The following is a 16,325-nucleotide window of genomic DNA, read 5'->3' as shown; positions in this document are numbered from 1 at the left end:
TGTAACCATGACCCTAATAGAGGGAGGCTTTGACAAATACGCTTAGCCTCCTTCCTGCTTATCAGCCTATGTCTTTCAGGTGGTGCCTCTCCGTGACCCTGGAATAACTGACCAGCCAGGCGGGTTACAAACCCTAGACAGAGTAACCCGTCGAGGCAGCTACACTATAGATTGAGCCTTCATCACATCCCAAGACTCCTTCCCTACATACACCGGGAATGCACCGGTAAAAACGTGGAGCTGGTAGTAGAACTCAATGAGCGAAGGTGCTTGCTGCCAAAACTGACTGATGACTGAATTCAATCCCTGGAATCTATGTGGCGGAAGAGTAGAACTCCTTCTGTCCTTTGACCTACGTGTGTGTGACCCTGGGTAGGCATGCATACGCACACAAATAAATGTACATTTTTTTAATAAAAAAAAAAAAATCCCCCCCCCAAAAAAGAATAAGTCCATCTACCTATTTTCTTTCTAGTATTCAAAATATATACAAATTATATACGTATGTCAATATATAACTGATATATGATATAGTAATATATATTACTATATATTATATTAATATATATATATATAAAATGAGTGTTCAAAAATTATATATTGAGTGTTTTGCCTTTATGTGTGCTTGTGTGCATGAGGACCACACATAAATGTTGTAAGTGTCTGGTGCCCATAGAGGTAAGAAGACAATATGAGATCAAGACCTAATATGTGAACTTAGTACAGTGTTTACCATGTGGTTCTTCAATCAGCACATTTTTGATTTAACATTGTAGAAACACACATTATTCTTAATTTATTGCTTTAAATCCCATTATGTTATTTTGTGTATATGAATGTTTTACCTTCATGGTGCCATGAGGTTTGAAACCCACTGGGAATGGAGTTATAGATGGTTGAAATTTGCCATGTGGATGTGGGAATTGAACCAGGGTTTGTATAAAAATAACAAGTCCTCCTAACTCCTGAGTATAGTTACAGCCTCAGAGTTTTAATAATTAAATGCATATGGTTTGAATATATGATGTTGGATCATCCTTTTACAAATTGATGGGTGTATGTGCACTTCAGTTTGCAATTATGAAAATAAAAGTACAATCTTTGTCCTACTATCTTTGTATCAATGTTTTTACTGTTTCAAAAAGTTACTGTTCCAATTTAAAAAGTAAAATTTTAGGTCATATGGTTAATTTATGTTCTATTTTGAAGAGAGTACCATACACACAATATTTAAAACTTTATTTATTGTTCACAAGAAATGAATGAAGGTTAAAGGTTTTCTATTTCTTCAAAAAGACTTTACAATTTTAGGTAGTCTTGTAATTAGGAATTATAGTTGAGTGATAGGTAATAAAGAACAGAAAATAACTGGAGAAAAAGTTTGGGTATCTAAAATGGACACTGAGATGTGAGATCTGAAACAATTATGATTACTTCATCATAGAGTTGCCTGAAATAAGATGAATGTAGAGAATAAACCACTGAAGTTCTTGTTGGACTTAATAAGGATTATATAAGCTATTGAGGACAAATCCCATATTTGTCTATTGTGAGGCCAGGTATATGCTGACAAAAATTTTTAATAATTTTTATTTATTCTTTCACAACTTCACACAGATAAAAAGTATTTCTTGTTCATTTCCAGTCCTCCAGGTAATTCCAATGTGTCCTTCTCACACCTTCACATTCTCTCTTATTAGAGTTGTTTGAGACTGAAGAGCATTATCCATATGCATCTGGATGTGCAGCGTCAAACAGAACACAGTTATCAGCAAGCACACCTAAGGACTCCGGCAGTCATCAAATGTCAGTAGTTTCTCCGCTAAGGCTGGGGCTCAGTATCACATTCCTTGTTCATCTTGGAATTTGATTAGCTTAAATTTTGTAGGCTTCATGAAGGTAACCACAACTTTCCAGAATAGCCTCTCGCAGGAATCCATCCCATCTCCAGCTTTTCGATTGTGCCAATCTAAATTTTGCAATGTTAATATTGATATCAATGTTGATGTCTGATTTGCGGCTAAATAAAGCAATCATTCTCAACACTTTGTCCAATTATAAGACCATTATTAAGCACATAAAAAGTTTTTTGGCCATAATTGAGAAAAGTCTATTAATAGAAACATAAATATTTAGAATAAGTTTTGACAGAATGATCATTTAGTACACACACACAGCAGTTGGTTTCTTCTTTTTTAATCATATTTACAATACTTGATTTCTCTATGTCTACAACTCAATTGAATACAGATACTTTTGACATCATAGTGGACTGTAGAGTTTGGGAGAAAAGTATGTGATTCAAATACAAAATTAGCTGTGATTCAGACACACACATATATGACAAAATTAGCTCAGTTGAGGATCACATACATAGGAAATAAATGTGATGGTGTTTGCTTCCAAAGAAGGGGCAATGACAGAAAAGAGATAAATAAAGAAGGACTATGATGTGGGATTTCATTGGTCAATAAAGAAACTGCTTGGCCCATCTGATAGGGCAGAATTTAGATAGGCGGAGTAAACAGAACAGAATGCTAGGAGGAAGAGGAAGTGAGCTCAGATGCAGGGCAGCTCCTCTCAGAGCCAGACACAATGCCTGTTTAATTAAATGTCATCTCCCATTTTAAAATCAAAACTATTAATAATTTTAAACACATACTTTTATTTTTCCAGTTTAAACTGCACACGCTACCATTTCTACTGTGTCTACACATCAACATTTGAATCTGAAATTAAAATACACAGCAGATTTTTATTTCTTCTGGACTGGACAGAGTTGAACTCATCAAATGATAAATTGATGTAAATTGATATGGATAAATGTACTGTGTGTAAGTTCTCATAAGAACCATGTCTAATATGAGGTGCACTGTGCTTGTAAATTGATATGGATAAATGTACTGTGTGTAAGTTCTCAGAAGAACCATGTCTAATATGAGGAGCACTGTGCTGCATATTTGGCCCATCAGGAACTTAAGGGTTCCCTGCACTCGACTGAGATTCAGTTAGAACAGTCTCCTGCATCTCACTGCTGATTGGTTGTATGATAAACAACTTCAGAGACATCAGCAGTACTTTTTCCATCAATTTCCTGATGTTCAATTTGACTTCATAGAATGCTCATTAAGAATTTTTCAGAACTTTTCACTTCCTTTACTAGTGCTCCCCACATTTACATGGTATGTCTAATATTTGTTATGTGAAAAATGAGTCATTAAGTGTGAAGGAATTGCATTTGAAATAAAATTAAATTGATAATTATACATAATTATTCTTATGGTCTGAAAAGATTCATACTGAATAAAATAGGATTTATAGCACTTTTTTTTTTGAGACAGGGTTTCTCTGTAGCTTTGGAGCTTATACTGGAACTAGATCTTGTAGACCAGACTGGCCTTGAACTCACAAAGATCTGCCTGTCTCTGCCTCCCAAGTGCTATGATTAAAGACATGTGCCACCACCATCCGGCTTCCAGTACTTATTTTTAATATTCCTTTAAAAATATGATTATTACATATAATCCATTGTGGAAATAAGCATTTCCCAACCCTCTCAAGTACAATCTATTTTGTATAACATCCTTGAAGAAAATAGACTCTCCCTCTAGAAGTGAGCCAAAAATATATGGGTCAAGTCAGAGGTCTTAGGTAAGACTGCATTACTATTATTTTGCTAAATGGAAACAATAATATTCTGCCCCTAAAACATTTATGTTTAAAACCATAGATTACTGAAGCTCTAAACTCTCAGGAAAAATGATTTTTTTCAGTCGATAATGGTAAATACAGAGAACCACAAGTAATAAAAATCCAGTGAATAAGTAACTTTGGAATACTCCTAGATTCTAGGTGAGGTATCTATAGCACAATTAATTGTATTATATTGTTTTCCAGATCACATTGGTAAAACATTTTTTTTTTTGGTTTTGTTTTTATCGAGACAGGGTTTCTCTGTGGTTTTGGAGCCTGTCCTGGAACTAGCTCTTGTAGACCAGGCTGGTCTCGAACTCATAGAGATCCGCCTGCCTCTGCCTCCTGAGTGCTGGGATTAAAGGCGTGCGCCACCACCGCCCGGCAGTAAAACACTTTTAAAATACTAATTTAATTATCTCTTTTAACCTTTTATGAGAAATTTTTTTTGAAGCATAGGAAATTTTATTTTGAAGATGTTAGGATGAAATTCCTGTGTATATCGTTCTCCTTGTAATGTTTCCTTCATTCTATTCTAGCTTATTATTAGTTTATTTGATAAAGTTCATTAGAGAGAATATCTGTGCACTCCTCTCCTTAGCAGAAACCCGGCCAGTATTTCTCCTGAGTTCCAGATCCTTGGTGATTACAAGCTGTCTGTTAAACAGAGAACATAGAGTACTTTGAGAAACTAAGCACTTGAATCTATCTTTTTTAAAAATACCAATCCAAGTTCCCACTCCCTCCCATCTTCCTATTCCCTCCACACACCCTCCTACCCTACCCCCTCCAATTTTCAAGGAGGGTAAGGTACATTGCTTTGGGGATGGTCCAAGGAGCTTCCTACTCTATCTAGGCTGAACAAGGTATACATTCAAAGAAAAGATTCCCCAAAAGGCAGTACATGCAGTAGGGCTAAATCCTGGTGCCACTGCCAGTGGCCCCTCAGTCTGCTCCAGTCATGCAAATGTCAATCACATTCAAAGGGACTAGTATGGTCCTATGCTTGTCCCTTCCCAGTCTGGTTGACGTTGGTGAGCTCCCATCAGGTCAGGCAGATTGTTTCAGTGGGTGAACCCATCATGGTCTTGATCTTTTTGCTCATATTCTCATTCCTTACACTTTTCAACTGGATTTTGAGAGCTCAGTCTAGTGATCTGATGTGGGTCTCAGCTTCTGTTTTCATCAGTTGCTGGATGAAGATTCTATGGTGATATTTAAGATATTCATCAGTCTGGCTACAGGGCAAATCAAGATCAGGCCCCTTTCCTAATTGCTTAGGGTCTTATCTGGAGTCGGGCTTATGAATTCCTGAGAATTTCTCTAGAGCCAGGATTCTGCTAACCCTATAATGGCTCCCTCAATCAAGATATCTCTTTCCTTGTTATCATCTTTGTCCTTCTTCCATCTTGGTTATCCCATTCCCTCAAGTTCTCCTCACAGCTCCCCTTCTTTCCTTCTCTTCCCCTTCCACCCTCCCATCTCCCCCAACCCCCACACTCTCAATTTTGTCATGTAATCTTGTATGTCTCCAATTTCGAGGTGGATCTATATATGTTTTTCTTTGGGCTCACCTTAATACCCACCTTCTCTATGATCATGAACTAAAGGCTCAATGTCCTTTGTTTATAGCTAGTATCCAATTATGACTGAGTACATACCATATTCATCTTTTTGGGTCTGGATTACCTCACTCAGGATAGTGTTTTCTAATTCCATCCATTTATATGCAAAATTCAAGATGCCATTGTTTTTTGTTTGTTTGTTTTTTTGTCACTGAGTAGTACTCTAATGTGTAAATGTGCCACATTTTTTTATCCATTCTTCAGTTGAGGGACATCTATGTTCTTTCCAGGTTCTGGCTATTACAAATAATGCTGCTATGAACATAGTTCAACAAATGCCTTTGGAGTATGATTGAGCATCTTTTGGGTATATGCCCAAGAGTGATATTGCTGGATCCTGAGGTAGATTGAGTACCAATTTTCTGAGGAACTGCCATACTGATTTCCAAAGTGGCTATACAAGTTTGCATTCCCATCAGCAATGGATGAGTGTTCCCCTTACTCCATATCCTCTCCAGCATAAAGTATCATTTGTATTTTCGATCTTAGCCATTCTGACAGGTGTAAGATGGTATCTCAGAGTTGTATTGATTTGCATTTCCCTGATAGCTAAGGATGTTGAACATTTCCTTAAGTGTCTTCCAGCCATTTGAAATGCTTCTTTTGAGAATTCTGTTTAGTTCAGTATACCATTTTTTTTAATTGGGTTATTTAGAATTTAATGTCTAATTTCTTGAGTTCTTTATATATTTTGGAGATCAGTCCTTTGTCAGATGTGTGTTGGTAAAGATCTTTTCCCATTCAGCAGGCTGCCTTTTTGTCTTATTGACTGTGTCCTTTGCTTTACAGAACTTTCTCAGTTTCAGGAGGTCCCATTTATTTATTGTTGTATTTAGTGTTTGTGCTACTGAGGTTATATTTAGAAAGTGGTCTCCTGTGCCCATGCCATTGAAGACTACTTCTCACTTTCTCTTCTATCAGGTTCAGTGTGGTTGGATTTATATTGAGGTCTTTAATCCATTTTTGAATTTTTAAAAAAGTAACGATTATATTTCTTTTCTATATTTCTTTCTGTGTACAAATTTGTGCATTCCTTGAGTAGTTCATACATGTACACACCTTGATCATATCCATCCCTCTAACCCTCTACATCATCCCAGACCTTCTATTCTCAAGACCAGCACACTCCTGACTGAACTACATATCTTCATTTCACAACCACCTGAGAACAGTCAGTATCGCTTTTATGTGCAATGATGTAGATCAAACTCTGGAGCACATGGGTACCATATCCAGTGCATGCAATGTGGATGGGCATCCTTATCTTGTGCTTTATTTTTGGTGACATAATTTCAATATGTATCTACTAAGGAGAATGTGCAGAAGTCTGTCATCTATGCCTTCTTGACATCAAACTATGATTTTTCAGAGCAATTTCCATAAGGGAATGCCACTACAATTTATTTTTTACTCATTTAGAAAATTTTTTTATTTATACACAACATATGTACATCATCTTTTATATTTTATATTTCTCTAGATTTCTGGTAATAGCTAATAAAATGCAAATATCTTATACATAGATAGTATATTATTTGGGGGGCAATAAAGATGCTGGGGATCACTGACTCCTCACAGAAATCAGAAAAGTAAACATGGAAAATGGCACAGAGCTAGAAAATAGAATAGCATCATTGAAATTATAGGAATGGTGAAATAGAGCAGAGATGGGGGTTTATCGGAGGAGAGAGAAGTCAATAAAGAAAGAGAGGAAGTGAGGATCCACAGATATTTTAAAAAGCTATAATGAACACTATTAATTTTCATTAACCTAAAGTAACATGATATTTGTAAGTATACATGTATGCATTCATATATATATATATATGAATATCTCACCTTTACGCCAGTTCAGCAGTCCTCTCTCCACGGGTTCTCTGTGTCCAATTTATACAATAGTCCAGGCAAGAGCAGTTTCTTGCCCAAATGTCTATCAAACTCCATAAGGTGCCTCTTCGATGCCCATCTTCTTTCTTCTTGAAGTAGATTGGTGCTGCCAGTAGCAGACATGTCTCATTGTCATGAAAAACCCTGCTATTAGAACATTTAAAATGCCATATTCTATAATCTTTGAAAGATATGAAGAATGCCTATCTAAAATATATCTATGTACATCTAGAAAATCTTAACTAACATGACTACAAACTTGACTATTATGACTATCTATTAACAACCTATATACATTACATTTTCACATGAACTACGCAATCACAATACCTTAATCAATATCAGAAATACATACAACAAAACTGACCTTAAATTAATATCAGTAAACCAAGATTCATATCAATGCAAATTATTCACATCTATATCATCTCCCCCTTTAAATGTAAAAGAACATTTATAAACAATATATGGGAACATGGGCACAGTTATTTCTCTCCAAACTGCTTCCTGCTGAATGGGGGCGCTGTTATTCAGGTCCTTTGTGGGATAACCTGTCTGCTAGTTTCATCTCAGTTGGCAGTTGAGCGAAGCAACTTTTTGAGGGTGTTCACAGCAACCTTTCAGGAGGGCATGGTCTATCATACCATATTGGGATAGAAACAATCCACAGGGTTTCATCCTCTGTGAAAACAAAAGAAGAAACTCTCTTCCAAAGTATCATATCCTTAGATCCAAATTCTGAAGTCAAGGTATTTTCAAAATATCTATGTTGGATTAGTTCAGTAGCATTTATGAACAAATATCTTTTAGCAGCTCTTGCTCCTTCCTCAGCATTCAAACAATTCAAAGAGAGCATAATAGCATACAGTATCAAGATTCTCTGTGTATTTTCCATCTTTGTGCACTTTATTTTGACCTCTATTTTGTTTATTTTTACTTTTTTTTTTTTTGCTTTTTGAGACAAGTTTTCTGTATATTTTTGACCTGGAATGACTCTGTAGACCAGGCTGTCCTTGAACTCTCAGAGATCCTTCTGTCTCTGCCTCCCAGGCATTGGGATTAAAGGCGTGTGCTACCACACCTTGAAGTCACAGAGGTCAATCTCCTTCTGTCTCCCAAAGGTTGGGATTAAAGGTGTGTACTACCACACCCAACTACTTTCTTTCTTCCTTATTTTTTTTTACTTTAAGAACTTTAATTTTTAGCCTGCATATATTTTTAACACACTGTAAACCCGTTTGATGTTTTCTTTGACTTTGAATCTTTCTTTTACTGTATATGTCTCTTTTGTGACCACATGAGTCTATAATTTACCAAGCAATATCAGTAGGACTAAAACCGTGGCTTTGACAGCTGGATCCAGCCCATTCCTTAGCTTTCCAGCCTCATGGCTGAGGTACCGACTGTAGCCACGTTTATCGCCACAACTCTAGGCATTTCAATGTCCCTGCCAGCAAGCAAATGCAACATTCTGCTCACAGACCACACTCGTTCAGACTGTCTGCCTGAGTCAGAGTTTGCCCTGGCAGGATGGCCCAGAAAGTCAGCATTTTAAAACAGCACAACTTTTTTCCTGCTATGGCTGAAAACCGAAAAGCATGCCTTCAGCTTTTCACCAACACCGTTTTAAGTGTTTCGTGGCAGGACCTCTTAAAAGAGTTGAGGGTTTTGCAGCCAAAGCTGAGTCAGGAAGCCTCTCTTAGATGAGAGCACTTGCTTGCCTCTAGCAAGCAGAGCAGACCCAAGAAATTGCTGCTACCATGTCGGGCACCATTCTGTAGTAGGGAGCTGCGGGCTGGCGTTTCTGCCACCCAGTTCCCAGCTTCCAGCCACCTGGCTAGCTCATGCCCCAAAATAATGACACACAAACTGTATTCTTTTAAGCACTGCCTGGCCCACTTCTATTCATGTGTGTAGCACCTTGAGGTACACTTACCAGGAAGATTCTAGCCTACATCCATCCTGGGTCGGAGCTTCATCACGTCTGCTCTGGAGCACAGTGGCATGGCATCTGCGCTCACTTCCTCTTCCTCCCAGCATTCTGTTCTGTTTACTCCACCCACCTATGTTCTAACCTATGAGGGCCAAGCAGTTTATTTTTTAACCAATGACCTTCCTCCATCAGTAAGATGTGCACATTATTTAGAAAAAGAAAAGAACAAGGTATGAGAATCTCCCTTTTGAGTTGTGACTCTTGAGTATCACAGAGATTTCCAAATAATATAGATAATTGCCACTGTCCTCTTTTGCTGTTAATGGTCACTCTCTATTACTTAAGACATGATGCACTTCAGATGCTGGACTCAAGAGCAGAACTAGGTCTGAGATGAAAGCTTCCTCCCAGAGGACTAGTTTTCATAGTATAAATTATCAAAGGAGGGAATCAACTGACAGATCTACCAAGATGTAATATTTATAATCCCCCAAAATGACTACCATGACAAGGTTTTGTTATGGGTGTGATAGTGACACTCATATCTGTGTTGTACACAACACCTCTTTAATTCTCATAAGATGCACACAAAAGGAGGGAAATGATGTCTGATAATAGGAATCTATGTAATTTACAAGAACTAGTGAGGTCATGTATCTTAGTGGAGAACCTACCACAACAATTTTACTAGACCAGAATAATTCCTAACCAAAGTGTAACACTTTCCTTTACACTCACATGTGTGGCCCTTGCCCCAAATCAAAGACACTTCTCTTTGCAGCAAACAAAACAGAGACAAGTACAGAAAACCACAACTGCTCAACATGCAGCAAACTGACTGTGGAGTACCTTCTCTTTAGTAGCACTGACCTACTTGAATTTTATTCCTTCTTTCAGTATGTGACTGTCAACTAAATCCAGCTGATTACTGGAATGAAAGGAATGAACTACCATGCCAGGCTTGCCCACACTTTATTTGAAGTTAGTAATTGCTGATACAATGTTTCTAATGTATACTCAGTACTGTTGATCTGTTTGTGTGTGTCTCTGTATATACATTATTTGGCGTATTTTTTGCAATGCCATATTCTTCTCAAGAAATGACTATGTTTATCCTGCTTTTCTCTTTACTCTTTCCTTCTACCCTGACTTGTTTTTCTCTCCAAACCACATGCTACATTTCTTTGCCCCGGTTATTGCTCTTTTTCAATACGGACCTGCCATGAGTCATCAGTAGTAACTGTGTCACTGACGTCTCTGAAAGGAATCAGCTCAGTGCTTTTAATTAAAGACCCTCTCAGTTTTTCAGGACATGGAAGAATATACAAAGATTTCTTTGCCAAAATGTTACAAAAATAACATGTTTCTATTTTACTGCTGTGAAGAGACACCATGGCCAAGGTAAGTTTTATCATGTATTTAATTAAGGCTTAGTTATACTTTTTCAGAGACTTCATCCATTATCATCACAGCAGGAAATTTGTCAATACGCAGGCATGGAGCTAGGAGCTTTCATCTTCATCTTCAGGCAGGCAGAAAGGAACACAGAACCTACTGTGGGCTTCTGAAACTTCAAAGTCCATCCCCAGTTACATGCCTCCCCCAGGAATGCCATACTTCTTATTCTTTCCTATTCAATTCCATTATTTGCGGACCAGGTATTCACATATATAAGCATATGCAGGCCAAGCTCATTGAGACCACTACGTGACCATTGACTTAATTCTTCATAGAGCCTATTTCCCACTGATTCCTCATGACTTTGACTTCTACTGCCTGCATTCTTCTCAACACTCCCACCTTCCAGGTCCTTCTGTGATGACCCATTAAGCTATGTCCACAGCTTTTAATGGCTTTGGCCATCCAGAGTCCCAATATTCTCCAAATACCTCTAAAAGACAATATCCACAAGCTCTTACAGCAAAAATCTCATACTAGGATTACCTGCTTTTCTTCTTAATTGCTTCTCTGTTGTTGTGATGAAATATTTAACCAAAAGAATGAATATACTTCTTTGGTTGATACTGCCTGGCCATATTCAATCTTTGAGAAAACTGGGGGGGGGGGGGGGGGACTCAGGCCAGCAACTGAATTTGAAAACCATGGTAGAACACTGCTTGCTGGTGTAATCTCTTGTGGGGTGTCATGCTCAGCTAGCTCTCTTATCCAGCCAGACCACAAGCTTAGGGACAGTCAGTCACACTCTCAATGACGTGGCCTCCCCCTCAATCATCAATCAAAGCCAATCTCACACAGACATTGTCACAAGTAGTTCTGATCTGGGTCAGCCCTCGACTGGTACTCGCTCAGATCATCTAGTCTGTGTAACACTGACAGCTAAAGCTAACTAGGATACACAGACAAAACATATAATACTTAACAATTTAAAATTATGTATTGTTCATGTTAATCGGTTAAATAGCAAAACTCCAAGCATTAGATAAAAAGTTGGAAAACCTGGATATACAAATAATTGGAGGGAAACAAAGCCACTAATGTTAAGAAGAGAAAAATACAACTATTTTCCTACAAAAACGCCTCCAAACCAACAAATTTCAAGAGATCAATAAGATACTATATCCAACTTTCAGAATATAAAACTACAATAATGTCAATCATTTTCTGTTACAATAATGTTATAACTAGATGTATAATTAATTAAAATGCAACATAAATAGCACTACTGATGAAAGACAAAAACCTACAAATATATCATGGTCCTGTAAACAAAAAAAGTACAATATTCTAATAAAACAACAATAAAAACAATTTATGGGCCACTGTCTGCATTCTAATACTCTGGTTTGAAATAATAGAAAAGTGTGTGTGCATGACTCTTCTTCCAAATTTCAAGACTTACTTGATAACTCTGATGTTTCAAAATTGTAGATAATAGTTTTGACTAATAAAATCTACTTCACTCTCTTATGGTAAAAGAAATGATGCCTTTTGTGATCACTGAGAAACTATTTTATGTTTCTTATGATTAATGATTTAATGTAATTATCATAGTGAGATAAGGTAATACAAATCTTTTAAAAGCAAAAGCAAAGTAATGAATTTTAAGAGAAATAGTGTATGCTTTGTATTATGCACCTAAAGCAACTTGTTTTGTTCCCAATGCTTTATAAGCCATAGGCACTTTTGAAAAAAAAAGTTCAATCCCATTTTAGGTGTTTCTGTATTTGTTAGAGAATGTCTCTGATGAACATACAGGTGAAACCCAAGAAAATAAGTTTTTCAAGTACTCTGGACCTGGATTTGCGGGCATATATAAAACTCTCAATATAGGTATAGTCATTTGAATATGGGTCATCCACAAGTAGAGCGTTTGCTGAGACAGTTCCTGACATAGACCAAATGTCGTTCACATATTGAGAAAACAATAAAGGAAAGAAATGGTGAGTCATCTGATCATCCACATGAATATGATGAATCAATATGAATATGCTGGGCATGTTCAACTGGCAGCATGAATTCAACACACTCGAAGAAAATTCCCAACTATTTATAAAGCAAGCAGTTTTTAAAGCCCTACGGAAAGCAGAAAAGCTAAGCATGCTCAATAGGATTATGATTAGGGAACAATAGTGCACATCTAATCTGTGAAATGTGTGGATTCTGCAGAGATTTGGCCGGTGGGGGATGGGCTCACCTTCCCATGTGGCTGAACAAAAAGGAATCATGTGGTTTGCCCCCATTTGACTGAGGACCTCATCTCAGTGTGAATTAGACAACTTCTTTGCTAATAGTTTCCTAAAAAAAATTGTAAATGCCACATGACTTCCTGGTTACTGTGACATAATACAAAAGGAGACATCCGTAAAGCTCCTGCTGCCACTGAGCTCTCAGGGATTAGCAAAGCTACACTAAAGATGCAGCGGCAGATTTCCATGTGTGTGTTAGCTTTCTACACTGTTCTAACTCTGTATTTACAGTTGTGCCACGGTGTGCTTGTGACACAGGACAACATACAGCTGTAAATTCCTACTTCATCTGTAGGAGATCTAGCTATCAAATGTAGCTAGTCACGTTTGGCTGCAAGTGACCTCACTGGCCTTATTTGGGTTTAAAACTTATTTCTCTATGTGCTCGTGTTTGGCTTTGCTTATGCCACAGCACAAGTAGAGAAATAAAAGAAAAACTTGTAGGAACAGTATAGGTTTCTGAGAGATAGAACTTCATCACCTTAGTAATAACCAACTTTAGGCACTGAGACAGTTCTCTTGCATTTATTTGTGGTTGTGAGAAAGTATTATGAACAAGTGTAGAATACTCAGAATAAACTAAACACAATCCGAAAAAGATGGAAGGATAAATAATATACTTATGTGCAAATAGGATTTGTTAACCAAATTATCCTGTGTTTCTCTATACTTAAATGACAATATGTTTACAATTTGAATAGGAAATTATATGTAGATTTTTCTTTGGGTTGCCTGCTCATACAAAAAACATGACATTGAAATTTATTAATTATAATAGTCTGGACAATAGCTTAGGCTCATTTCTTACTAAGTCTTATAACTTAAATTAACCCATACATTTTAATCTATATTCTTTTATGTGACTCAGTTACCTTTGCTCTGTACTGCCTATGCTGCTTGCTCCCTATCTGTTGGCATCTATCCCTTCTTTGCCCCAGCATTCTCCCTGCCCAGAAATTCTGCCTAGCTATTGGCCATTCAGCTGTTTATTAAACCAATCAGGGTAACACATTTTCAGTGTATAGAGAGATTATTCTACAATATTCCCCCCTTTTTTTTCTAATTAAAAGGAAAGGTTTTAACTCTAACACAGAAAAATTATCACAATAAAAGCAATTATGAAGTAAGAATTACATTTACAAAGCTTATTCAATTTCTATTTTGCAATTTCAAAGAAAATACCCTATTGTCTCTCCTATATTAGTGAGAAAAGAGTTTTATACCTAAATCATTTTCTATCATAGCAAATGAAAACTTTATCTAATCTTCAACCCCATCAAAGACCTGAGTAAACAGCAAGTACAGAGCAAGCAACTTTCAAAACTCCTAGAAATAACAGAAACAGTTGGCTGCCTGAACAGCCACCCAAGTTTCCTTCTCAATGTTGGAACATTCATCTTCAGCATACAGGCCTAGAATTCTGACAGACTTTTCTGTGAACCAGGAATTTTACAGGACTGTCCCACCTTGTCTTGGCAAAGTTTGACAGCTGTCTTCTTTTGTATCCTGTTTGTTCAACTTGGACAGCACACTGTCAGCAGTCAAAGGAAGGGAGTTTCTTTTCACTGTGGCTAACTTTTTGCCACAAAAAAAGCAAATTCCATATGGAGGTTCTTTGATGTGTATCATCTCTTCTTTGATGAAAATCATGTTGCCAAGAGCAGACGGATCTTACTGTCACGAAAAGCCTTATGTTATTGAAACATTTTAAATGACATTCTGTAGGTCTTTGAAATTTTTGAAGACAATATATTTAAAATATATCTGTTTGACCTTGAAAACATACCCAACATGACTAATTCTGATTGTTATAGATAACTAACTACTAACTTGTATTCCTTTATTATCCTAAATAGATTTTAAAGACTAGAAATTTATATTACATTGCTAAATGAGGTGCATAGGTACAATGCCTTATAGAAACATATATATAGTATAACAAGAATAACCTTATATTTGCTTTTCTGTAGGAACAAACTGTTTAATATTTCTTTTTTTTTTAAAAAATGCCAATCCAAATTCCCACTTCCTCCCCTCCTCCCATTCCCTCTACACATTCTTCCACCCCAGCCCCCTTTAATCCTAAGAGAGGGTAAGGCACTTTGCTTTGTGGAAAGTACAAGGCCCTCTCTACTACATCTAGGCTGAGCAAGATATACATCCAAAGAGAATAGGATCCCAAAAAGCCAGTACATGCAATAGAGATAAATCCCAGTGCCACTGCCAGTGTCTCCTCAGTCTGCCCCAGCCATACAACTGTCAGCCAAATTTATAGTTTGGTCCTATACTTGTTCTTTCCCAGTCAAAAATCCATACCAATATAAAATATTTGAAATTAGTAGTTGTTTATTATTTTCAAGTAAATTCAACAATCTACCTTTTCATCTTATCATTCCTATGTCCCCTGTTTTCTTTCCCAAAAGAGATCCTTGACTCTAGCCTCCCTTGCTTAGCTTCTTTCTTTACCATGCTCAATGACAATTTGCAACCAACACCCCCAAATGATGACAAACATCCATAACCCGCTGAATGACCAAAAACCACCAACCCTATCTCTTGGGAATGTGGGCATTGTTTTTTTCTAGACAGCTTCCTGTTGCCAGGAGGTGCTGTCACCTTTAGGGGACCCTGAGGAAACTGAGGTAAAGATCAAGTCCTGGGAGAGTTGGCCATAACATTTGTTGCTCAGCTGCCGAGCAATGGGAAAGCATAAGGTTTGTCTGCAGTCCTGGCTAGAATAGTCTGAGGCTGGACCATCTCAGCCAGGATCATTGAAGCTGGCCTGGGTGTCTAAGGTCTTTACTATATTGTTTGCTTGAACAAGGCTTTTCTCCTGTCTGAGTTCTTCCCTATTACCTAATATCAAGGTGATATATAAAGTTTTTAAATATTCAGAGGGTTAAGGTTTTTGACAACTTCTTGTAATTCCTGCTAGAAATCCAGGAGGACTACAGGGTCTACCTTTCTTGAGGACCATCAAGCACATGCATATATCCAAAAACACACTGATGTAGCAAAATAAAAAGTAAAATGAATCATTAAACATTTTCACTCATGACTATTTTTCTTGGATAAACATTCATTCCTATAACCCAGATGTTGAGGCATCTAAAGACTTACCTACAGAACTTTTCTTTATCATAAATTCCTTCATAGAACAGAAAGGAAGCACATTGGCTCCCAAATCAGTGAATCAATACTTGTTGGAATCATTTGGAAAAGTTTAGAGAATGCCACCCCATAAAGGAAATCTCATGATAGGCTTTGAGATTTTCCATCCTGACACCACATCAGTTCCCACTCTCTGTTCCATGCTTCGGTTTGAGAATGTGAGCTGTGAACTTCCTGCTTTAGCTGTCATATCTAACGCTTGTTGCTTTGTCTCTCTTGGGATGATCCTGATTCGCTCTGGAACCATAAGGCAAATTAAGTTCTTTTACAAGTAGCCGTAGACACTGTAATTTATTACAGGAAGAAAAA

General features: G+C 37.2%; 1 protein-coding gene across 1 annotated transcript in view; it reads right to left on the bottom strand.

The window, feature by feature from the left end:
• Positions 1–1,841: 1,841 nt before the first annotated feature.
• LOC130863197 (zinc finger protein 120-like) overlaps positions 1,842–16,325 on the bottom strand; it is a 38,076-nt gene continuing 23,592 nt past the window's right edge. Inside the window, exon 6 of the mRNA XM_057753092.1 lies at positions 1,842–1,969. Coding sequence (XP_057609075.1) covers positions 1,842–1,969 — 128 coding nt within the window. The remainder of the gene's footprint in view (positions 1,970–16,325) is intronic.

This window comes from Chionomys nivalis, chromosome 20, assembly GCF_950005125.1.
Source record: "Chionomys nivalis chromosome 20, mChiNiv1.1, whole genome shotgun sequence".
Taxonomy (NCBI): Eukaryota; Metazoa; Chordata; class Mammalia; order Rodentia; family Cricetidae; genus Chionomys; species Chionomys nivalis.
The sequence above is the reverse complement of the archived record's forward strand: the minus strand, read 5'-3'. Positions and strand labels throughout refer to the sequence as shown.